This window comes from Seriola dumerili, unplaced genomic scaffold, assembly GCF_002260705.1.
Source record: "Seriola dumerili isolate Sdu_G_001 unplaced genomic scaffold, Sdu_1.0 BDQW01000052.1, whole genome shotgun sequence".
Classification (NCBI taxonomy): domain Eukaryota; kingdom Metazoa; phylum Chordata; class Actinopteri; order Carangiformes; family Carangidae; genus Seriola; species Seriola dumerili.
The window spans coordinates 19,085,740-19,110,588 of NW_019174307.1; the positions used below are offsets into that span (position 1 = coordinate 19,085,740).

Consider the following 24,849-nt stretch of genomic DNA (forward strand, 5'->3'; position numbering starts at 1 on the left):
GGCGAATACCAGCAGCGTAACAGGTGAGAGCGCAGAAGGTGAGAGGCGGGATTCAGCTTCTCCCCTGACAGAACAGGACACATCTGAACACCAACCATCCTGCTGGCTGACACACACACACACACACACACACACACACACACACACACACACACGCACGCACACACGCACACACACGGTACAGTTACAGCATTTCGCACATGAAATCTGGTGTTTGGCCACTACCTGAGAGTTTTATCTACATGTTTTTTTTATTCAGTAAGAAACCACAATGAAATAAAGAGAGTGTAAAGTAATTTCTGGTTCGATTAAATTGTGCGTTATGCTTTAGGATTAGGTATTATTGTATTTGTATTTCTTTGGACAAATAGAGAGAAAACATGCATCATATGTGAACAGGCACGTGAATCTCCAGACATCTTCCAATGTGCGACGTGCGTGCATTCTGATATGAAGGGTGTGAAGAAGGGAATTTAATCCGTCAGTTGTGCCTCAGATTCAGTCAAATCAATGTGTGGCGGAGTCCCCTCTATCGAGCTTCTCATCTAACTCTTGGAAAAAAATCAAATAGGCACGTTTCCCAAAACTATTCCTTTAGGTTTTCTTACTGTGTTTCTTACTCCAGTGCTCTGTTGGAGGATCCTAGAGGCTGCTATTCTCAGAGCCTCAGCAGTAGCGCAGCTCAAATGAAAAAGGCTCTCGTAATGGTGGCACTTAGGGAAAGACCATGGGTTTAAAAATATGTACATATTTTGTTCTGAGGGAAGTGCGTAACAGAAAACTCAGAGTGTCCATAATGAATGATGTGTCCACAATGTCTGTAATGAACAATGTTCGTCCTCTGAGGCGCATGAACGTGCACTCACACTCCTCACACTCCTCACACTCACTGAGAACTAGATTTTACAAGAGGAAACTGTAGCTTGTCACGGCGGGATCAAAACCAAATGGATGAATTCTCTCAGCATTTGTTGCAGGGGATTTTTTTTTTTTTATGATGCTTTGTCTCAGGCTGAAGAGTGGGCTGAGGGGAAAGTTTGACCTGCTGGTGACTTTAGATAAAAAGGTCAGGAGGAGTCATCCTCTGAGAACCATGAATATTTATAGCCAGTAGTTATTAATTGTGATATCTTCACTAATCTCTTGTGGTGGACTACAGTGTTAGAACGACAGACACCGCCATCCTCTAGTCAGGCAAAAACATGATGCAATTACACTTTTGCTAACCATAAAAAGCAAAACACGAACTCTAATCTCCACACTTTGACTCTCAGTGTTTCCTCTCTGTAATGAAGTGTGCGACACCCCCACCTGGAGCAATCAAACACCAGAGGGAGTGCGAGTCAGTCTGTGTATCCAGCTCAGCTGAGAGCCGCATGCATCCGCACTGATCATTAGCAGCAGCAGGAAGGCTCTAAACTCTGGAAAATTGTCTCGCTCTGAATAGGAGGGAAAATGTCACAGTAACAAAGCTTATAAAGTGATGATATCTGAGGACTAAATGAAAAGATGCTGGAGTTGAAGTGTTTTGGTGGGTATATCACCTTCCCCCCCCCCCCCCCCCCCATTAATATTCTTGTTGCCATTGAAAGGGCTCTACAGCACAGCTGCAGCTTGTTTTGGTGGTGTTGTTTATCTTTTCTGTTCAGCGCAACGTTCAGGAGCAACACAGGGATAAGTATTACATTACATAGAATTTCACTTTTTTCATATCTACATAGATGCTTAGGTGCCAGTCTGTTCTCTATTTGTACTATTTGGCTGAAGCTTGTATGACAAGAGGCTAAACAGCCGACTCAGGATGAAATGATCTTAAAGTCCACCCAACCTGATCCCTGCATTTGTTTTCATCATCCATAGACAGGAACTGAGGTGATTTAGATAATAAATGTCAGTTTCAAAACTGTTTTCCTGCTAGAAGTATTCCCTCTACTATATTTTATTCAATTAAAATGATAGCAATAATAGACGGTGTATCGGGTTACCACTTCTATTCATGTTTATTGAGATGAATCATCTGAGCTGAGCCTTTTAAGAAAGTGCTGCAAATTTTGTCTGCTCCCAAAGGAGTCATAATGAAGGTAACAGTAAAGTGTTTGAAATGAGGAATAGGTAATAAAAGATGGAGTATATCACTTTTGAGTAATGAACAATGTGCTGAAAAATCATTTCAGAGTGCATATGTTCCTTTCCAGATACAATAATAAACAGTGGGGGGGGTATTTGTGCTGGGGTTGAATACCAGGAAATGAGATTCTGTTATTACCAGGAATTCTTATCAAAATTTTTTCCCCAGAAAAAAAAAAAACATTTACTAGAACCCAGGAGTTTTAGCGTGTGTGCTCATGCGATCATGAACTAAAGACTAAGGAGATAATATGCACTGGAACACAGACACAGCCACTCGAAACCTCATTAACATGAACACCACACTAAATCCTTAAGTCTGACCTTGAAATGCTGTTATTACGACAAGATAAAGTGGAGCACCTTTTCAGCTACAACTGTTTCTTCCATTTGCTTTTCACGATAAAACGGCAGCTGTGTGAATAAATGTTCTCAGAATAAATGTGAATAAAGAGTGGAGTGCAAAATCTGCAAATAAAGACACAGGTGGTTCAACAACCGAATCAGACACGGAGGTGGAGCCCTGATGGTACAATAAATGTAATGCCAACACTCCCGTGCACACAGAAAAACAACATGTCACAACGCCTGTATGCAATATATGTTCCTCTGCACTAGATCAGCACTAATAATAACGTAGAGCGCTGTTTGTTCCAGCTCTGCGATAACTTTCTTTTACGAAGAATCTAACATACCTAAAACTGGAATAAACACCATTTTTGATCAACTATCTCCAGTTCTGTGTTTGAATCTCACTTCCTTCTATAGGGAGAATGTATGGTGGCCTGGGAGAAGAGTGGGACAATTAAGGAAAAAATGTTTTTTGTGTAAATGATTGATGAGTTAAAGAATATGACAACTATTTTGTTATTTAGCCGCAAGTTAATATAAAAAGTCATTTGATGCGTAATAAGTTATTTAATTGATTAAAAAAAAATGCATTTGATGACTAAAACGATTATATTTAAATGTTGATGAGACGCCATAATTCGTTGCTCTACATTAGAAGCGTTATGGGTTAATGCATATATGTGTAAACAGGAATAACCGTCCATTTGCATTCACTCACACATTGGTCGTGAAGATGCCGTAGATGAGGTCTTGCTCCGGCAGGTAGAAGGTGCTCTGCAGCTCGTTGTAGTAGAAGGGGATCTCCCCGGAGCGGGAGCAGTTGAGCCTCGCCTTCATGAACGTGGTCCAGGTGTCCTCCAGGAGGAAACGGCCGCCGATGTCGTTCTTGCAGACTCGCGCTACGCGGGAATAGACCGTCTTGCCACAGTCGTGCTCCACCGCGTTCTCCCTCAGGAAGAAGAAGGTGAAGAGACCGATGTCGTACGCTGAGATGAAGTGGGGCTCTGCCGGGGGGAAGAAGGAGAAGAAGGGGGGGGGGGGGGGTGGAGGTCATTACATGATGCTCCAGGGATAAAGAAATATTTCCAACATTTATCTACTAGATGGTGTTGCTTTGACCCCAGTACTCCTTATTATTGATTGCAATAAAAACTTCTGCTGTTCCACTCCTGTTTAAGATGGTCTGGAAAAGAGCCTCAATGTCAAATGTGTAAATGAGAGAAGGTGCAGTGGGAGGAGGAGAGGAGAAGATAAAAAATGGTTACTAATAAATCTGTCTGATGTTTTGATGGTAAATCCATGGAGCTATGTCTGTTTAACTGGATGCCCGTGCTGCCTTTATTGCCCTGGGTGACGCGGCGAATGATTCATGGCCCTTCCTGCTTGGTGGGTTATCAGGTAAAGCAGACTGAATAACGATTTGAATGGGACGTTACTGTCATCCTTTGTAAACACGACTCATCACAGAATACTAATTCACTGCTGTGAGCGTGGAGGGAAAAGGAGCTTGAACCTCTACATCCATATTAGTCTTAAATCCATAACATTTTTGGAGGTTTCACATAAAAGTCTTTAAAACGGCTTAAAGGATTAGTTCACCCAAACTCCTCATACAACATTTTCCCTCATACCTTTTAAAGTATCTAATTGTGCAGATAGTTTTTAGGTTATGGTTTTATGTGCAGACATTCCTCAGATGCCTCAACACAATCTTGTTTTCGGTGCTCAGCATCTGAGAACGTGTCCTGCTTACTCCTGATAATCTCTGTGAATGGTTTTCAATAAACTGCTTCCTGGCAAACAAACGGTTCCCTGTGAATAATCAATGTCATAGAACCTAACCAGGGTTTAGGTCATTTGGGTGAACTAACCCTTTAATACCGGGAAACAGCTGACGATGCAGCATCGCTGTCCAGGAAAAACCACAGATGTCAAAATGTTTTGTTTTTTTTTAAAAATACTTTTTTCCAAACAAAACAGTTTTTAGCCGTTCATGAAAAGTTGACATCCTGGACATGCGCAGAAGAAGGCGGTCCAGATATCGGAGTGCTAGTGTTTGTTGAAAAGTCCTTGAGAAACACCAATTTAACAAATATAATAGAATAAACAATAAAACATAGAACAAAAGGTCAGTAATTGACACTAGATTTATTCAATCCCACGTATTTTTCGTAACAGTAACTTCTTTCTTGTAACATTTATGATTTGAAGTCATAGTTTCAAGCTGAACTGTCTAAAAAAAGAAACATGCACTGTTGTTGCTGTTTTGACACTGAGCTGACTGAGGCTTCATCACACTCGTGTTCTGTTTTCTACTGCTGTGTTTTCCTCCATGAGGCGAGTACTGTGATGAAGAAACACAAAAAATGCTACTCTGCTGTCTTCACTTCAGTTTCCCCCTGGGACCCATTTATTGTAAGTGATATCACACTCTCAGACACATGCTCACACTCACACACACACACACACGCTCACACACATGCTCACATGCTCACACACACACACACGCTCACACACATGCTCACATGCTCACACACGCACACACACACACACACACACGCTCACACACACACACTGCTCACACGCTCACAATGCTCACATGCTCACACACGCACACACACACACACACACACGCTCACACACACACATGCTCACACGCTCACACACACGCGCACACACGCACACACACACACACGCGCTCACACACACACACGCTCACACACACACACACACGAGCTCAAATGGAGGAATAAGCCTTAAGATGCATGCACACCCATAAACAAAACACAAGAGGGATGCTGATGTTGTAAAGAAAGTCACACAGAAATACACTCTCTCACACACACACACACACACACACACACACACACGCACACACACACACACACACAACACACAGCACAACACCACCACACCAAGCACACACACACGGTAGACAGCACACACACACACACACACACACACAGCGGAGATGACCTGTTAACAGCCGTGATGGGATGTGCCTGAGGGGCTAGTGAGGCTTTTTTATAAGAGAATAAGATTTTGAAGCAGAGCAGGAAGAGACCAACATGGACAAAACAGCTCTTTAATTCCAATCCGACAACAACAACCACTGGTCTGGACCGACCACAGATGAAGGCGTAAAAAAGCAATTTCAACGAAGAGAATCAGCTGAGGGAGCGATTCAAACTTTTTGAAACTAATCAATTTATATTAAATGGGCGGCCAGTCCGGAATGATGGTGGTTATTCTGCGAGAGTATGGAGCGAGCAGGTTGAGAGCAGCAGTGCGATCTAAACAACTTCTACACTTTACATCTGATGAAGTGGAGATCGTTATCAGTTTTTCATTTAAGATCAAAGGCTTAACAAGCAAAAATGTCATTATAGAACAACCCCAGCAGGTTCATCATTATCATTACTACCATTATGCATCATGTCACCCACGGGAAGGAAATCATTTAATGTTTATAAGTGATGAAAGAAAAAGCAACCTGTCTCACTGATCAATGTAATGTACAGCACATCCCGATCAGTTAATTGCTCCTGATGAACATGCAGATGGACAAGCCGCAGTCACAATGCATGAGCGCTACTCCCCCTGCAGATAAAGGCCATGTAAAGTAGCCAATTGTGCTCATGTACGTCTCAGCTATTAAATGGAAAGAATGTGTGTGTGTGTGTGTGTGTGTGTGTGCGTGTTTACAGCATGCCTGAGCTGCTATGCATATGCACACAAGAGTATTTCTGTGTTTACATACCTGTGTTTGTGCATACACTGTACGTGTGTCAGCCAAAGGGCAGGCGGAGCCGACAGTTTCTGCACGATATTAGTGAAGCTGTGTGGGTGCAAATGTGATGAGCAGAGTTTTTCCAGCACCCCGCAGAGTGGTAAACAGACTGTTCAATCTGGCAGGCTGGTTGGGTGCTGGAGGAGTGAAGCCTCCATCACTAACATCACATGATGCTTTAGATCAGACACAGCATAAAGAGTGAGGCTATTTAAAGTGGAAATAGAGTTTTTTGCTTCAACTTATCATTATGAAGTAAATGTCGATTGCACAATGTAATGGCTACAGAATAATGACGCCACTGGCGTTTGGATTGGTTTTCCTGTGAGCCTCGCTTTCATTACGCAATTCTGTCTCCCGCTGGGCACCTAAAGTTCACGGAAGAATTAAGGCTCGATTTACGGCATAAAGTGCGTCCGCAGCTATCAGTAGCGTTCCCCAGGTAGCAGAAATGCTACTCTACCCAGCGACAGAAAACGAGCCCCACTGACAGAGGAGGCAAAGAAGGTGAAGACGGAGAGTAATAGACAGTCCACCGGCCCACCAGGATTCATCCCAATGGCCGCTCCGACTATGAAGAGAGCTCCAAACCCACATTCAGCTGGCAGTATTTCTACTAGATCAGTAAGTAACAAAACCTGTCTTCTTATTAATACAACCAGGTGTTTTGGCCTGAAGCCAATACCAGCTGACATTTGGCAAGGGCGGGGTTACACCCTGGACAGGTCGCCAGTCTATCACAGGGCTGACATATAGAGACAAACAATCACTCGCACCTACGGGAAATTTAGAGTCGGTAATCTAAACAAAGAACATGTTTTTTTTTGGCTGTGGCCTTCCTAAAACGAGCAGTGATGAAACTTCACTATATGTTGTATATTATATATTTGTGACTGCGGCGCCAACAGTAACGCCACATGGAAACACAAGGGGGGAAATGTTGAAAAGGTTTCTATTGCCACTTTAATATTCACATAAAAGAGTGGCGGATGACTCATTAGGGGAGGAGTAATACCTGACAGTTTGATTAGATTTGGTCTGAATGGATTTTTTTACTCTCCATATTTGCTGCACTTGGTTATGACATCTGTATTGTGTTAGGTTAGTTATGTGTCTGGTCAGAGTGAAGACAAATAATTCTACTACTAAAATCCACTACTAATTTGTTTCGCCAAATACTTTTAGGAGGGAACTTCTGCCAGGATCATGTTCACTGGCAACTTTTATTTCCCAGTTCACAAAGGTTGGCATCCGTACACTGCACACAAGTCAAACATCTCCAATTTGTTCAGCTATTCAAATAGCTGTGGTGTTGAGATCTTTAACAGCTGTTTCTGCTGGCTGGAGAAACAGTCGACAGGCAATGACTTACAAAACTTAACAACTCAACAACTTAACAACAAAGACCTCTTAGTTTGATGTAAAAAAAAAAAAAGAAGAAGAAGAAAGAAACCAAACTGTTTTCTTTGTTCACCTCTTGCTTTAACCAAGACTCGCCAAAACTAGACAATGAAAACATGCAGGTATCGTAGCAAAAAGAAATACTGAGTATTATACTAATAAAAATTCTATTCATAAGAACGTGAATTTGAATTTTAATGTCACATGTTTGTATGTGCTTATATACAGGGACTGAGAAATCTCTGGCTTTTGTTTCATTTCTGTGACTGTATGCACCAAAATACATTTTTCACAAAAGCTGAGAGAAGGGTGAGAGCAAACAACACAAATCTGAATTGAGATTCATGTCATTCAGGTGCATGATGGGAAACAGTTGGTCAGCACCTGGCAGGCTACCAATCCAATAAGGGAACAGATTGATTAGATCCAGGACCCCCCTCCTTGCCTTTGGTTCTCTGGAGCTGGAGAGGCTTAGAGCTGGAAATGAGATTTTCATTCACACCCCCAAAAAATCCACCGGGAGCACAACTCCATAACCCTCACAGAATCAACCATGAAGGAAAGCAGCCTTTGTCTGTGATGGCACGTGTGTGTGTGTGTGTGTGTGTGTGTGTGTGTGTGTGTGTGTGTGTGTGTGTGTGTGTGTGTGTGGAAAGATTTGAGTGCAACATGTGTGCTTGACTGTGTGCGCGGCCAGCTGTGATTATGCTGATGAGGACATGATCTACTTAGCTACTCATCTTTTTTCCCTCCCACATACTCTCTCACACACACACACACTGGACACACATGGATGCACGTACAGCATGCATAAAATCTATATACACAAACACACACTCACATGCACACACGGGCGGCGAGACCCTGCCTGGTGTGAAGCGTGCTGTGTGCTGTAATTTCACCCTCTCCTTGCCGTGAGGAATAATTACGTCGCTCACTGACTCTTCAGTCTATCTTCTCTGCCTCCCTCTCATCCTCATCCTCTTCCCTGCCCCACAACTCTCACCCCCTTCCTCTCTCGCACACCGCACACACGCAGACGCACACCGTCACACTCTCCCACCTTCCGACTTCACTCGCTTTCGTTCTTGCCTTTCTCATTTCCCCTCCCCTCCCGTCTCTCCTTTCTTCTGGCCGACTCTCTAAAGTCCAGCTTTTTCACGACCCGCTTCTCATCAAAATACAGCTGCACTTGAAAATATGTAGATATTTGTTTGTTACATTTAGCGCTGATGATTGTGCATTACTCACACAAGAGAAAATTAATCAACCACTCTGGTGATGCATTAATCGATTAAGTCTTTTATCAAGCAGAAAATGTCAAGCATTCACTGGTTCTAGCTTCTCAGATGTGAAGAATGTGCTGTTTTCCTCCGTTTTATATCATTATTTTTCAGTATTGTTTGGCTTTGGACTGCGGCCGAGCTTACTTTGATTATTTTCAAATGTTATTTGTTAAGAACTTCTTTTTTTTTCTCTCTCTCTCCCTCTCTGTCTCCAACTGTGGTACTTCATGCATGCCATGTGTTAGAGCAGATACCAATGCCCAGTGGGAAAAGGAAAAGAGTGTAGCCAATGTGTTGCATTAGCCTGGGCCACTCAGCAAAGGATGGATGAAATAAAGCAAAAATATGTTTAACAGTTACGGTTTGAGGTCTTATTCCATTGGGAATCACAGTTTTTATGTCCTTAGGCTTGTAGCTCTGACTTTGTTGTTCGTCTTTAGTATTGATAGTTCAACCAGGAGAGTTTCCTGTCCGTCCAGGTAGTCACTTAACATCGTCTATGGTGCAGAAAATGAATCTGCCCTTTACATCCAAATGCCTGAAATAACTCCTCCCATTTCGGTATTATATATATATATACCTCAATGAATCCAATAATCTAAGATGTTCTGCATATCAAAGGAACTCAATGGCTGCCTCCTCCAGTGGAACGTCCATCTACATTTCTGCTGGAGTCAGGATGTGTGTCTATGGATTTGTGCTGCAGCGTGGTCAGAGGGAAAGGTACGGCGTCAGCAGCAGGGAGATTATTGACACTGACACCAGCAGGATTGACAGCATTTCATGCTCTCCGCCATTCCATAATTCCCGCCAATTCCTATGCCTGACCTGTACTGCGTGTTCCATACACAACTTCAAATCCAAACAGTCTTTGTAATCCTTTGAAAACACCCCCGTCGGGGTTGATCTATCATGGCTGGAACAACAGAGCCGATTGTATTGGAAACAGAAGTGTCGCTCCAGGCAGGAAAATGTTTAAAGTAACAGGAGGAATTTCCAGAGTTTGTCTTTACCCTGCGATTTAACCTTGTGTGGATTATTTGATAATCCAACAAGAGTTTAGACCCGATCAGATTACTAATACCGCTAGACTACATTTCTCACGTCTCATATGAAAACACAGTTTGAACACACACATTGCAACTTTAACTAATTCACGCCGGACCATTTCATTTTGCTCATTTCGCACAATGTTGTGCTTTAAATGCTCTCAAATGAACTTGAATCAATCAATGAAGTTTAATCAACAATTTTAGCAAAGCAATTAATTATTGAAGTATCATTGTTGAAAAGAACGAGCAGTTTGAAAGCATCACGTTGAGCTCCGGGAACTTGTGATGCTGTTCTTCACAAATTTGTGACATTAAATATAAATCAAATGATTAGCCAGTTAATTGAAAAAACAATCATTAATTGGTAATGAAGCAGAAAAAAAAAGCGAAATTTATGATACAAAAATGAACTTTTCAGCGTGAGCCAAATAACTTCATATGTGGTAGTTTTTGCCGTGTTACTGTACCGTTGAGCCATTTTGAGTTGTACTGGGCGGTCCGGAGAGGCGGCATGCCCCCCAGGCTGCGGTATATGACGGGGTCACGGCCAGAGAAGTCAATAACGGTGGCGGCGTACAGCTCTCCGCTCTCCGTCACCACTGCTGTGGAGTTGTGGCGAGGATCGTACGGGCAGCGTGCCACGCCGTTCACCCGCTCCAGCACGCTGCTCATGTTGCCCACCTGCGACGGATGAAAAGACAGAGGGAGAGAGAAAGAGAGGGAGAGAAAAGGGAGTAAGCGAAAGTAACAGAGCCAAGTCTACAGTGTTTTCTCTGAATTTGTACAAAAAAAAAAAAAATCACACTAACACACTAACACACAGTCATTTGTACCTCTCGGGTAATACATAGTGGCAGGAATGCATTGGTTCCACAGGTCATGACCTCAGTCTTGTTCACCAGCAGGACTCTGATGTAGTTCTGACATTCAATCTGCAGAGAGGAGGGTGAAGAGGAAAGCTTTCAAACGGCTACAGCGGTTACAGTCTGAGCTGGTTAGCTAAATACTGTTCGACGTTTCGCTGAGAAGAACAATGGGCCAAGTCTTCTGGTACCAGACTGGCATGCGACCAAAAGGCAGAGCAGTTCAGAGCGTGCAGCTTTTGCTCTCGTGAGTCCATTGTTCAAAAATATGAATGCTCGTTTGCAGCTGAATGGAAGCCCATTTGCGACATCGACAGAGAATCGACAATAACTCAAGTATGTGTGACAAAAAAGTCAAATCAGTTTTAACAAAGGTGTGAAATAGATTTACTGGCAATAAAACATTTTATGCAACCATTTTTTTTTGTAAATGGTGCCGTCTTGTTTGTGGGGAACAAATGAGGTAATTGCAGTGACACAGGTTTCAAAGAGAATTGATTGCTTTGTGTATTTGGTATCACCCGTTCACTTTAAAAGGCACAGTGAGAAATAAAACTCACGTTGCAAACCCAAATAATCAAAGTAAGCATTGGTTATCAGCCATATTTGAAAGGAAGTCTTTTTGTGTATCTCACTATCTAGCCCTAGGCTCTCTTGTGCACATTCTCCTTCGCTTCCCTTTGCCCTCTCTCTCCACTGCAAGAAAAACAACCCTTGATTGAAGGGTCTGAAATAGCTGTTCTGTACAGAGCCCTCCCATGAGGCCCATAAGGACCTCGCCACAACAGCCAGAAGATATCAAGATGGCCTCTCTGTAAGCCAGGCAGCGCTGACATGAAGTGTTGTAATTGGGAGCGGGATCGAGGTTACCTCTGTTTTGCCTTTGCTCTGACAGGACCTCCTGGTTTCCTCGTCCGGTGCCCATTCTGTTGCCTAGGAAACAAAAACAAGAAAAAAAAAGTCCAAGGATGACAAAGAGGCCGAAAAGCAGTCAGCTGAGTCCTTCAGACACTACAAAACAGTTACGCAACAACTGACTGTTGCTAATACTGTAGGCATGCACAAAAAGATGCATGAAAAGACTTTAACCTCATTGCTGTTTGTTTATTGTGTAAACATGGCGACCGGCTCGTCAGCCAAGAGCTTATTCGAGAGTAGCGGGCAAGGTACCCAACGAGGCAGTTGAAGGGCTAAGGGCAGTATTAGCATGTAAATGGCTTTCTCTCCATCTTCTGCTTCTTTCATCCCCTCTCTATCTCTCTCTCTCTCTCTGAAAGTTTGCAGCACTCGCCTCCGCTCCAATGCCCCCCCCCCCCTTTTCACTTGTACTGCCCAATTATATTCCTGTTGAGGGTTTTGTCATTGGGCTTTATTATGGATGCAGGCAGCAGCACTGCACAACTGCACTGCAAACACATTAATGCATGTGCATACACATGCTGCTTGGCCGACAGAGACGCACTGGCTCTTGTTAAGAGGATTGAGAGATGTCCCTCTCTTGGCACAAACTGTATGTGTGCAAGGTGCCAGGGGACCCCCTGCCCCCCCGCCCCCTCCTCTTCCTCTTGTGTGTCACTAGCCTCATTTTACTATCCTCTCCTCCTTTACTATCCTCCCCTCCTCTTCTCTGATCTCACTGCCCGAGTAGGAAGGTTGCCTCAATATCTAACAGTTAAAACGTCTGCCATTATGTAACATCACTTTATCTAATTCTACATCCTACTGTTGTTTGTGTTCATTTCATTCTCTCCTCTCCCAAAGGGATTATTGTCATGCACAAGACAACCCACCGCAGACAATCACCCTCCCAGGACAATCGGCCAGTGGGACAAAGTTGTGACCCCACACTGAGTGAAGCCTGCCAACTGAGGCCAAGCAGCTCCAAACTGGGTCAGTATTCCAGGAGCCAAAAAGAGGACTCAAACAAACCATAAACTATAGAGTAAAAAAATACTGATCCGTCATGTAGCTCATCTTAAACACCTATATGCAGTCTCGGATAATTCTGTTTTTTTTTTTTAGGTGTGAATTTGTCCTGCGGTGACAACACTCACGCTTTTTGGATCCTCATTTTGCTTTAATTAAAGCTCAGCGGAAGGGACTAAAAACTGTATAGCCCCAAGACTCAGTGAGGGATTCTGCTGGGAAAATATAGTTTTGAATTAATCACTTTTTTTTTTTTAGATGCTCCGTGTAGAAAATGTAGCTCTTTAGGAATTTAAATGGAAATAAAACATTATAAGCATGTTTAATGAGAACTTAAGAGAACTGCCAAAGTCTTTCTGGAGACAATATGCTGCGTTTAAATTCTCCAAGTGTGAAAATCTCTTATTTCACAGGTCATGGAGTATTTCAACTACACTTGCAGGAGTGGAAGTTTATGATTTTGGATGATTAGCCTCTGCATAAATTCATGCTAACGAGCGAAAACACCAGACTGTACAGTACTATCCATCCACAGCCTAATGAGCTCGTCAAACATCTGCACATTGTGTTGGGAGTTCTTTTAATGCTTTTAAACTAAGCTTATATTCATAGAAAATAAATGACTGTGTGATTGTTTTTTTGATTGATTGCACTGCCAGAACTGTTTGTGCTGCCAAAACACTGCACAACAAGTAATTCTTCCACATTTCTGATGCCATGTTTGATTGTTTGAGATGCAGCTTAAAGCTCCACTAATCAGCAAACACACCAGCCACTGTTCACTGCCTGCCGAGCACAGACAAAGTTAGCAGCTAGCTGTTGAAGAAAGTGAAACATTTAGCAGCTAAAAGAACCAGAAGATTTTTGTCAGGAGGTGGTGGAGACCAAACATGAGCTAAAAGGAGACTTTATGACTGTGTGTTCTTCTGCCCCCTGGTGGCAAAACAAATCATTTAATGCATCTTTAAATCTGCATTTTACCATTATCATTTTAATATTTTATTTTACTTATTATCAAATTATTATATAATTCATTTTATTTTCATTCATGTACACGTGAGTCTTCCAGCTCGGTCTTTGTCTCTACTAACTCAAAAAATATCTGGTTCTCTAGCTGTTGGATGCTTCACTATGTTTACAAGGTGTTTGCTAACTTTGTTGCTGCAGCTAGACATGAAGTTAACGAGAGCGGTGAGAGTGATGCAGAACAGTAAAGCTGTGGCTGTGACACTCCACAGAGGTGAACGGAGCTGCAGAGTCCACTGATAATTCTGTGAGTTCTAGTCATTTGATCCATAATTCATGGAAAAATATTGATGAGAGAAACTTCATCCAGGCTAAACTACACATAAAAACCTCTGCACTTTACGACCATATGTAAGCACAGGTTAGAGGTGGAGATTGAGACAGATTCATTAGCGTTATAAAGCTATGTTTAGCTGCTGCAGCTGGTAGAGAACCAGTAAGTGGGCTCTGGCCCATATTGATAGTTACAGCTCATCTCCCGGTCTCCCACAGCAGCTCCCTTCAATTAACCTGCTTCAGACTGCCCTGGAGAGAGAGACAGCAGCAGGGGACAGCTATATAAAGTAAACTGTAATTAAAATGAAACTTGAGCTTCAGTCACTGAACACAAAGTAGTCGAAGAATTAGAAAAAAAAACAAAACAAAAAAAACTGAAGTCGCTAATGTGCTCTGCAGGAATTCGGCTGTCTAGTCACGCAGCTCACGCTGCCGACAAACAGTACGCAGACAATAGCTACCTCAAAACCACTTCCCATGAGCACAGTGAACAGTGTGGCACCTGCCATTCAGAGAGCAGCCCCGCCCCCTCTGCGGCAGTCCATCACTTCGCCTGTTGAAATGAAAACACTGCTCCTCCACAGCCCCTGCCCGTCAGCCCCTGACAGCCTGGGGACTGATGTTATGACGTCATTGTAAACACACACACACACGCACGATCACACACACACACACAACACACACACACACGCAGTGATGGATGCCTTTGCGATGAATCATGGCTTGGGGCATTACCATCTTTTCGGCAGGGCCCCGTCTCCAAGGATCCCCATCGGCTTAACCCGCTGACCTTCACCAGAAAGTGCCCCCCGCCTCTCCCTTCCCCCTCTCCCTGTCCATCTCTTCTTCTTCACACCACTTTGGAACAAAGCCACACTCACACAGAGCCTGTGAGAATACCAATTCTGCCTCAACATCCTCTCCCTCAAATACCTTCCCTCTGTACCGAGCCCTGAATGGCCTGACTGCCATCAACAGAATGAATAAGAGCTGCATAATGTGTGGCCAGCATGCAGTGTTTATTTATCACTCAAAAATGTTCACAACAAATCGAACATAAAGAAAGCTAAGAGATAAAGAGAGAAAATAATGTTGTCACTTATTCCACCTTGATATACCCTCATGATAAGCCCTCATTTGCTGTCTAATTATTCATGTTTAATGTAGAAGAGCAGCTCAGAGCACAGGGTTCACTCACTGTGGCAGTCAGACGTCTGTTGACCTGGACTCATGAAAATATAAAGTGAAGTTTAAAAAGTTGCGTTGAGAGAAAAAGAAGAAAAACATCAAATAAAAAAAAAGAAAAGAAAAAGTATTTACCAAAATGTCAAACTATTTGCTTCAGGGTATGAAAGACTGTGGTCATGATTAAAGGAAACCAGTACTGACTGTTGGCAGGAAATGGGAAACAAACAACAGTCACAACTATGTTGACCTCTACCTCTTTACCTAACCAGCATGTCCACCACACCTGGCGCTGTCACATTCCTGTTCCTCCAACACTGCTTGAGATGAACCAAAGCCAAATTATCCGGTGTGCAAATGTCCGCCGGGCGCATAAGTTCAGCATCTCATGCAGCACAACCTCGGCTTTTTTCACACACTATCTTCATAGGCCAGGTGTTCTGCGCCTGTGAAGAGGGAACTCTTCATCTAGTGATTTGGTCATTTGTTTTTCTTGTTTGTTTGAGTCGCTTCTCCTTCAAAGACCGTGAAGCAAGAAGAAAAAAAGTTCTGAAGTTTTTCTTCTAATATTCAGGAAGTACAGATGAAAAATCATAATGCGATTATTTTGGCAGATGGTGCGATTGTGATACGAGTCATGGTTTCAGTTGGAACGGCCATTTTTGAATTTAATTTCCAGTGAAAATACGAAAACGATTTTTTTTTTGGGTCATCTAACAAACCAAGATGTTTCTTTACATCTGGAGAATATGATTCATTAACGCTTCATGTATGGTTTGTTGTGACACATTCTACCTTCATCAAAAGAAAAAAAAGAAAAGAAAATTGCACCTCCTGCCGTTTGAATATTGCATGTGGCCACATTGCCATTTCGATAATAAGCCGTTAATTGTTCAGGCCTAACAGATAGAAGATAAAGGTGAGACAGCATCCTGCAGCCAATAGGAATCTGTTTGGAAATGTTTAGAGGTGTTTGAACAATGACAGCAGTTTGAAGGAGCCATGGTGATGAGAGGTAAGACGTTTTCTGGCACTGTGGCAAAGTCAGTATTTCCACCTTTGCTTCAGTTAGAGACGCTCATAACTTCCACCGTCTTGTCCAGTAAACATCTACACAAGTTGACGCTGAACAAACATCAACTTGTGTTGACAACATTTGAACAAACACTGTTGTTTTCCTGGTCTACGCATAAATACCAGTATCAGGTTTGAAGATTCTATAGACGTACATTGAGCATAAATATTGGAAGAAACAGGAAACTTAAATCACTGCCTCGGATGCACAAAATACCAGACAATTAAAGAGTCAGCTTCCTCTCTGAGAAGAGTTACAGCCATTTTTCATGCTCGAATACGGCCCAAGGCCAGAGAGCCTGTTTATTATTTGCGCCTCCAGCCACAGATGCATGTTAGAGTACATTTCCATCTATTAGCAAAGCCAACAACCATGTGCACTCGCTGCCATCAATTCCCCCTGCAAACCTGAACCTGACACTCCATTTCTCCCAATTTCGGTTCTCCTTAGACACAATAAGAAGATCTTGCCCACGGCATCTTTCTTAAAGGAGGGAAGAGGGGAGGGAAAAAAAACATGAATATTTTATAGGCAAATAAAATAGCAGAAAATACAATTAGTAGCAGGAAAGAGGATTCATCACTTTTACTGCAGAAAGATGGAGGCCGGGCTGGAAAATGAATTCTATTTTTACGAGAAACAGAGAGAAAGAGGGAGGGGAAAGAGAGAGATGGAGAGCAGGAAACACTAATGAAGTAAAGAGGGCTTGCGAGCAGCGACGACTGCAAATGCCGTTCCTGAAATGTGGTGCTGTGTTGATAAGGCTGCCTCTCACTGACACACTGCTAACATCATGTGTGACAACTAATTATAACTCATGAATATTGTAAATAAGTGTGTCAGGGGAGTAATGGTTGTTTGAATAGGCGCTGTCTGGCACTTGTTACAGTCAAGACAAATTTGTATACCAGTTCAGTGGGATTGGACCTAACTGGTATGAGCTGCGTCTGGGAAAGTATTAAAAATATAAAAAAAAACATTGCAACACTTGTTTAGCAGAAGTTAATCATTTCAACATCCAAACAACAGCTGAGCTATTACTTCATATGTTGAGCACATAATAGCCTTAAACACTGTAACAGCCCGTTCTGCTAACACGCCCTGTCCATGACGAACTATTGCTCTGTGAGCATCGAAAATGAAAACTTACAACATTTCCTGGATGTATTCACTCTGACTTCACGGTCTGGGGAATAAAACTTGTAAAAAAAAAAAAAAAAAAAAGGTTTATTTATCATTCATGTAAGCGGATCATTTGCAATCACAAAACTCAAAGGAAGGGCAAATGTTTTTCACGCCGTCAGTATCTCTATAAACGACCACCTGACTGGCTCCTCGCAGTTTCTTCCTCATCTCATCCTGCTACACTTCACTGCGGGCTTTTCCTCTGAATGTTACTCAACCATTGAGGCAAGGGAGAACAGAATCTGCATATTCACCCACCACCAGCAGCACCACCACCTCACTGAGAGAGAGAGAGAGAGAGAGAGAGAGAGAGAGAGAGAGAGAGATCATCTGTGTCCTCACTTCAAAGCATCCCACACTTACACTGTTAATTCCTTCCTCTTATTTCCAGCCCCCCACTCTTAATCTGCTATTTTAGGTAACAACCCACACCCAACACACACACAAACACACACACACTTGACAATATGGCCAATTTTGGCACAAACTGGTGCCCAGGTGGCGCAGAGATGAAGCGCTCAGTCACCGACACAGCGACAGGAGTGAGCACCACTGGCGGTGTTCACAGGTGGGAAACCACTGACGCATCACATGCTTGTCAAACACATATATGACATTAGATGGTTCTGTAAAACCAACACCACCCTTTCCCGGTTTTCATCATTTATTTCTAACATTATTAGCAACGTTAACATCATGACGCATCAGTGCAAGAGGATTTGAAACAACAGCACTGGCGTCGAAGGCAAAAAAAAAACCCATCCACCTCTTCAACTTCCAATACTTTTACTCTCTCTGCTGCCTTTTAGGAAAGTCACACTGACTCCTCAGAGACTCCTGAAAATCATGAGTTTTTGCTGAATAGATGTGTCAATGTGTCATTTCTAGTATGTTGTGACATTCCTTTTTGTTGCCTTTATTATTCGATAGGACAGTGAAGAGACACAGGACATGGGCCAGAGAGAAGGGGAGTGACATGCAGCAAAGAGTCCGGCCTCGCCTGCTCAGAGCGACCACATGCTCTGCATCCAAACCACTCGGCTATCGGGTCACCGCACGTTATGAGATATTTTAGCTTTATCAAAAAAAAATAAAAATTTGCAAATACTGCAATATTTCTTTATTTCTTAACTCTGATTGTCTTCTCTTTACTTCCTGTTTCAGGTGCTGGATTTTAAACGCAGTGTTTCATCACGAAGAAAAAATGGGTCCACATAGTGAACACAGTGATCAGCGGGGCATGTCGTTAGTCATTGCTTTAATTAGTGATGACAGAGAACGACTTCTAGGAAAGACTGAAGGAGTATTAACGGAGAAACGTGCACGTTTGGTGGATGTTTTCGCCATAAATCTTCAAAAGGAGTGTACTCCAGATGACAAGGAAGAATTATTCCTGTGCAGCCCTGAGCAGCATACAAAGCAAACTGAGCTGCTAAACAATTAAATGCAGGTAGCGGAGCAGAGGCTCTGTAGAAAGTTAGCAACAGATGAGTTTAATCGACTGTGAAATGGTGGTGAAATATTCTGTTACCTGCACATTTTATTGTTACAGCTGTAGGGGCCCACATGTAATGTTAAACAGCTTGTTCACGGTCCCACAGCGCACTGGTGCATGTGTAGAATAATGCACAGATCGTTTTGTTAGGTTTAGGGGGTTGTTAAGTCATTTGTGGTCGTCGGGGGCTTGTCTCAATCAAGAAATACAGTTCGTACAGTTTGCTGTTTCCGTGGTCCTCTTGATATCATTTGCATCTAACTATAACGCCCCTGGAATCTGGACTTTGACAAGAACTTTTTGGGTTGTTATTTGACATTCATTTTCTTTATCTTCAGAAAGGGTTTGCACAGGAAATGTCATGTTTTCCTTCATGCAGGAAGTGTGAGCTTGATGCAGGAAGTGTGAGACTGCGTGCCTGTTATGCCCTGCAGGTGAAGCTGTTGGCTAACAGGTGAGACAAAGCCACTGATAAAAGCTGTAGTCAGAGGTGCAGCACTCTTCCAGAAGTAAAGGTTTGGACAGAATGTTTCTCTTGGCAGAGATGTTGAAAATGTGTTGTTATTGGAGAAAACGGTGGAGCTTGGGGGAATGTGTTTTTTGGGAGCTGAATACGCAGCGTCATCAAGAATGTCTTCAATAAATTTGAGGGGAAAATCAGGCCCTTCAATACCGAGCATCAGCGTGGATCTGTTGTGGCAGACGGGATTTCATCAACCACGAACAAAACACTGAAATGCAGTTTTAAACTACAACAGCAAACGTGCCAAATGCCACTGAACCGTACATGAGCCATCACATCACACCCCTGTTTGAATTCCTCTCAGTGATTTGATTTTTTTTTTTTTTTTTTTTTAAACTGCTGACTGCTGTTTATTTACTTTGTGAGCTACAGTATGTGTTCATTCGCCTTTCACACACTGTCAACACACTGTTTTAATGGGGCGCAATGGGACACAAGCCATACAGGACTGTAAACATATAGTCTTCCAAGAGTTGATACAGATCGAAAAATGTAAAAAAATAAGAATAAAAACAGAATAAAAAAAGGCCTGCACTGGCCCTGAACCCGATCCTGTGGACTGACGTGACGCTCTCTCTCTCTTATTAAATGAGTAAATGAGTGATTAAACACATAAACCCATGGGTCGTTATTCACTGCGTTTAACACACAGGTTTCCAAAGCCACATACAAAACCATGAACAAATGAGACACGACTTTCAACTACCCTTTGTCTCGCAGCTGAGTCTGATCGAAGGACACACCCACATCCTTTCCTTTGAGTGACATTCTCTCTCTCTCTCTCTCTCTCTCTCTCGCTCTCTCTCTCACACACACACACACACACACCTCTCTGTCAGACTGAGTCGGTGCAGCATGAGGTCACTAACCTACACTTTTGTCCTCACACTGGAGAGAAGCAGGCTGACAGAGTGTTTCAGAGTGTGTGTGTGTGTCTGCAGTTCAGCACGCACCCACACACACACACACACACACACACCGGACAATTTCAAAAATTCTGATTAAATGTTCACACTGTCGACAAATACAGCTCAGTGCAGACGCCAGCAGACGCTCATTCAGCCATGAGTATGAATCTTTAGACGCTCATGACAGCTCGCACTGTTTCAGCCTGACTTCAAGCTTGAAAGGCGGCATTTATTGAAACATCTCATCCTAATGCGTTACACATCCAGCCTAGTTCATATTACAGAGCTCAGTTCAACAAATTCAATCTCCCACTGAGGCGGTATACGACACGGTCCTGACGAAGCTGGGTATTTAACATCATTAGGCTTTGAGTTAAATACCAGGCTACAGACACCCACATGTGAAAACATGAAGTTGACTTGAAAACTTTGGGGGATTTTTTGTTTGTTTACATATTCTTTAATTAGATATTACCAATTTAAATCTCAGCTAATTTTAGGTAAAGTTTGTGTAGAAGAGCTGATGCAACGAACAGTTTGTTTTAATGAAAATAAAAGGGGTAGGAAAAGCTGTTTTTGTTCCGCATACTAGTACTGGTGTCAGTACTGGTACGTAATATTTCCAACAACAGCTGTCTGTCAAAGTTCAAGTACGGGCAACAGGGAAGGAGCAACATACACACAGGCAAGCTGGCAGAGCAAGATGAACCAAAGGGACTTATTCTCTATGATCATGCTTACAGACAGGCAGCTGGCCTAAATACAGATGCAACCTACAGGCAGGGTTTTTGAACAAGAGCAGATAGATACATATATATATATATATATACACACACACGCACGCACGCACGCACGCACGCACGCACGCACGCACGCACGCACGCACGCACGCACGCACGCACGCACGCACGCACGCACGCACGCACGCACACACACACACACACACACACACACACACACACACACACACACACACACACACACACACGACCAGCTAGAACCACCAGGGTGAAGACACAACACAGACTACGCGGCCAATGGGAGCGAGAAAGTGCCGGTAAATGTAGACTGAGGCTTAACGAGACGACGAGGGACAGGTGCGCAGAGGAGCGGCATCAGGTGACTGGGTGATTAGACTCTAAGGACACCTGGTGGACAGGTGGGGGATGACAACAAACATGAGACAGGTCAGCTGATCCTGGATGTATGTATGACACCTTCTACTCTTCTATTGCTAGTATAAATAATGGTTTTGACAAATAAACCAAATTCCTCAAATAATAAGTCAGAGTTTAATGTTATCCTATAAGCCCTGAGAGGACTCTGACTAAATGTAGAGTATAACAGTATTACAGTAATAATTAACACAATTATCAATTAAATCAAGAAATACCTGATCAAAAAGATGATAAACAATATTTCAGAACTCGACATTTTTAAATATTCCTTATTGAAAGTAGTGAAGTTGCAACACACAGCCCTACTTTAAATAAGCAAAACAAAGTGAAAAAAATATGCTTTGTTATAAAATTCTTAAATAGATGTACTATCCTTAAAGATAACTCTGAAAAATCTTAAATTAAAGCTGTAATTCCTTATAAAGGATTTTAGAGCTGTTCAGAATTGCTTTTACTATTAACAAGTCATAGAAAGATAATGAAATGTTTAATAAATCCTAAATATAATTCTTTCATTGGAAATATGGAAGAAATACAGAAATATGCTTCTATGAGGGATTATTTTTTAAAGAGCATTAATATGTAAAGTAGCTCTTTTACAGTCGCAGTCGTGATTATTTTACAGCAAGAGTGATTAAAGCGATCACAGCTGGGAACAGGAAGCTGTTTTCTCCTCTGATGTAAGTGTTGAGCTGAATACAGTGTATGGTTCAGTATGTGCTAACAGTCTGTATGTGGTTGCCCACTCACCCTGCTGCTGCCTCCCACTCACTGTAATTCCACATTAGGGAGGATGGCAGGTGAAAGCAGACAGTCTCTCCATGACCAACCAACCAGCACAGTGGATTATTCCTTCTCTTCCACAGACACCTAAAGTACTGTGCTGTATGCACCCACACAGGTGCAGATAAAGATGCAGGTAGTACGGATGGATGTGCACACTAACATGGCATTAAAGCACGTAGTGTACGCAGGTGGCTCATCATTTGGTTGTTTTTCGTTAAAAAGAACAATTATCACTGATTATTTTGAATGTGAAAAAGAACTGAGGGTGGAGGCAGTCAGTGTGAGAGAGCTGATTGGCTCTGCAGACCGGTGTGTCAGTGATTTCGCACATTTAGTGCATTTTGTTTTCTCTGCTTTTTCTTTTATTCTTCCACATCATCTTGTTCTTGTGGTCCCACTATGTCATTTCTTTTTACCATAATCATATATATTTTTATGTGCATTTCATGCAGGTGTTGTCTGTGGATAGCTTGCAACTGGCTACAGCCTTGTAATCTGTATCGGTGTGTTCAGGTGCATCCTTTAATAGAAAGAAATATCTTTTGTCTTTCCCTGCGGTTAGAGTCAGGGTTATGCCGTGCTCTTGGCGTATTTATGTCTTCAGTCTCCATTTCCAAAGCACAATACTGGATTCATGAAGCTGATACCAAGACTCACAGCTTTAAAAAGTTTGATAATAATACATCAGCAGTTCACACACTGTATTGAATTGAACAGAATTGTATTTTATTTGACTTGGACGATGCAGTTTAACAGTATAGTTCCCATGCAGAACATGAGGCTGATGTGCTGCACAGAGAGTTTAGAGCTAATGCTATTTTTCAACTCTCGTCCCTAGTTGGGCTTTTACAAACACAGTATAATTAACATATACAATTTACATAAGCATTTTTCATAAAGATCTATTAGAGCAAATCCTTCAGTGATTTCTAGGATGCAATTAGTTTTTATTCATTGGCCGACATGAATGCCAAACCATTACAACTGTGATAAGCTAATATTGGCTGAGACATCCGTCAAGCTCTTGTACATAAACCTACTCAGTCATATCTGTGCTCTTACATATTGTTTATAAGTACGTATACATTTCTTCATGATAAATGGTAATATTGACTGCACTCAAAGCGCTTTACACTACATGCCAGTATTCAGCCATTCACACATTCACACGCTGACCTTCCGATTAGTGGTCAACCTGCTCTACCTCCTGCACCGCAGCCGCTGAATAAAACCAAAACCAAAGCGAATCATTTCCCCGGCAGCAACAAACACAGCAGCTTTCCACAGTGGGAACACAAATCCCAGCGAAAATCACTTTGTGAAAAAAACAAAAGCAGTGACGAATCTCTATATATATACGCACAGGTACCATTGCACACGGAACTTTATAGGTAGTTATTCTTTCTCAGCCAGCTGGCCAAGCTGCAGCACATTACAGGGTGACAAGTGGCCCCCACTTGCTCCCAGCTCTGTAGCTCACAGAATACCCCTCCATTCTGACAAAGAACACATCAATAATTAAATCTCCGGCCAAATTGCAGCACAGAAATTAATGAAGAGTGTGAATGAAATCAGCTATGACTCATCAAACTCAGGGCAAGAGAGTGGAGCTTGATACTGTGGACGAATCAAGGGTATGAATATCTGAGACGGCCGGTTTAATGTCTGTCCTCTGACCTTTCTGTCACTTTGATCCTCGGCTTTCTCCATGAATCCACTCTGCCCTTCAGCACCCCGAGGACTGTAGTTATATGCGACATGCATAATGTAGATGAGAAATCATGGATATATACTATATTATTCATACTAATACCACCTGCATGGGAAAAGGTCAATGTGTCTCCAGCTTAACCACATGTGGATTCCTCCCGTCCCTAAGGAATCGTGAGCGTCCAGCAAAAACACCTACAATAACAGATACATTTATTTTTCTGCTGGTGTATCGGGACGTTCCCAGTGTCGATGAGGGAGTTTGCACGAGGCATTTCCTGTTTAAAGGAACAAACATTGACAGTTGACCTATTGACCTTTTAGGTCAGCTCTGCTCTCCTGACCGTGATCCACCACGGGGAAATGAAGCACGCTGGGACCGAGCAACAGCAAACAGACAAACCAGCTGCTCCCTTCAGTTGTAGCTGTCATTTCGGTTTTGTGACATCCTGTCTCATCTGCTTTCTGCTTCACCCAACACTGCTTACCGTACGTACTGTCAGGTTTCACTGAAAAGTATTTCAACAGATATTTTCTGGCGCTTTCACCTTTGGCTTCATATCTAAGTGATGTAGATGGATAACTGCATCAACTTTGAGATTATTCTTCTTTCTTTTCAAAAAAAATATCTTCAATAACAGAACTCTAGCACAGAACGGCAAATATTTGAGATGCAATATTATGTTACATCACACAAAGCTCTATA

At 42.5% G+C, this 24,849-nt stretch overlaps 1 protein-coding gene across 1 annotated transcript in view; it reads right to left on the bottom strand.

The window, feature by feature from the left end:
* The window catches only part of sema5b (semaphorin 5B), a 139,177-nt gene that overhangs the window by 44,536 nt on the left and 69,792 nt on the right, over window positions 1-24,849 (bottom strand). The window contains exons 5-8 of the mRNA XM_022740840.1: window positions 11,741-11,803; window positions 10,841-10,939; window positions 10,475-10,688; window positions 3,197-3,482 (exon numbers count right to left, since the gene is read on the bottom strand). Of these exons, the coding sequence (XP_022596561.1) occupies window positions 3,197-3,482; window positions 10,475-10,688; window positions 10,841-10,939; window positions 11,741-11,803 (662 nt within the window). The remainder of the gene's footprint in view (window positions 1-3,196; window positions 3,483-10,474; window positions 10,689-10,840; window positions 10,940-11,740; window positions 11,804-24,849) is intronic.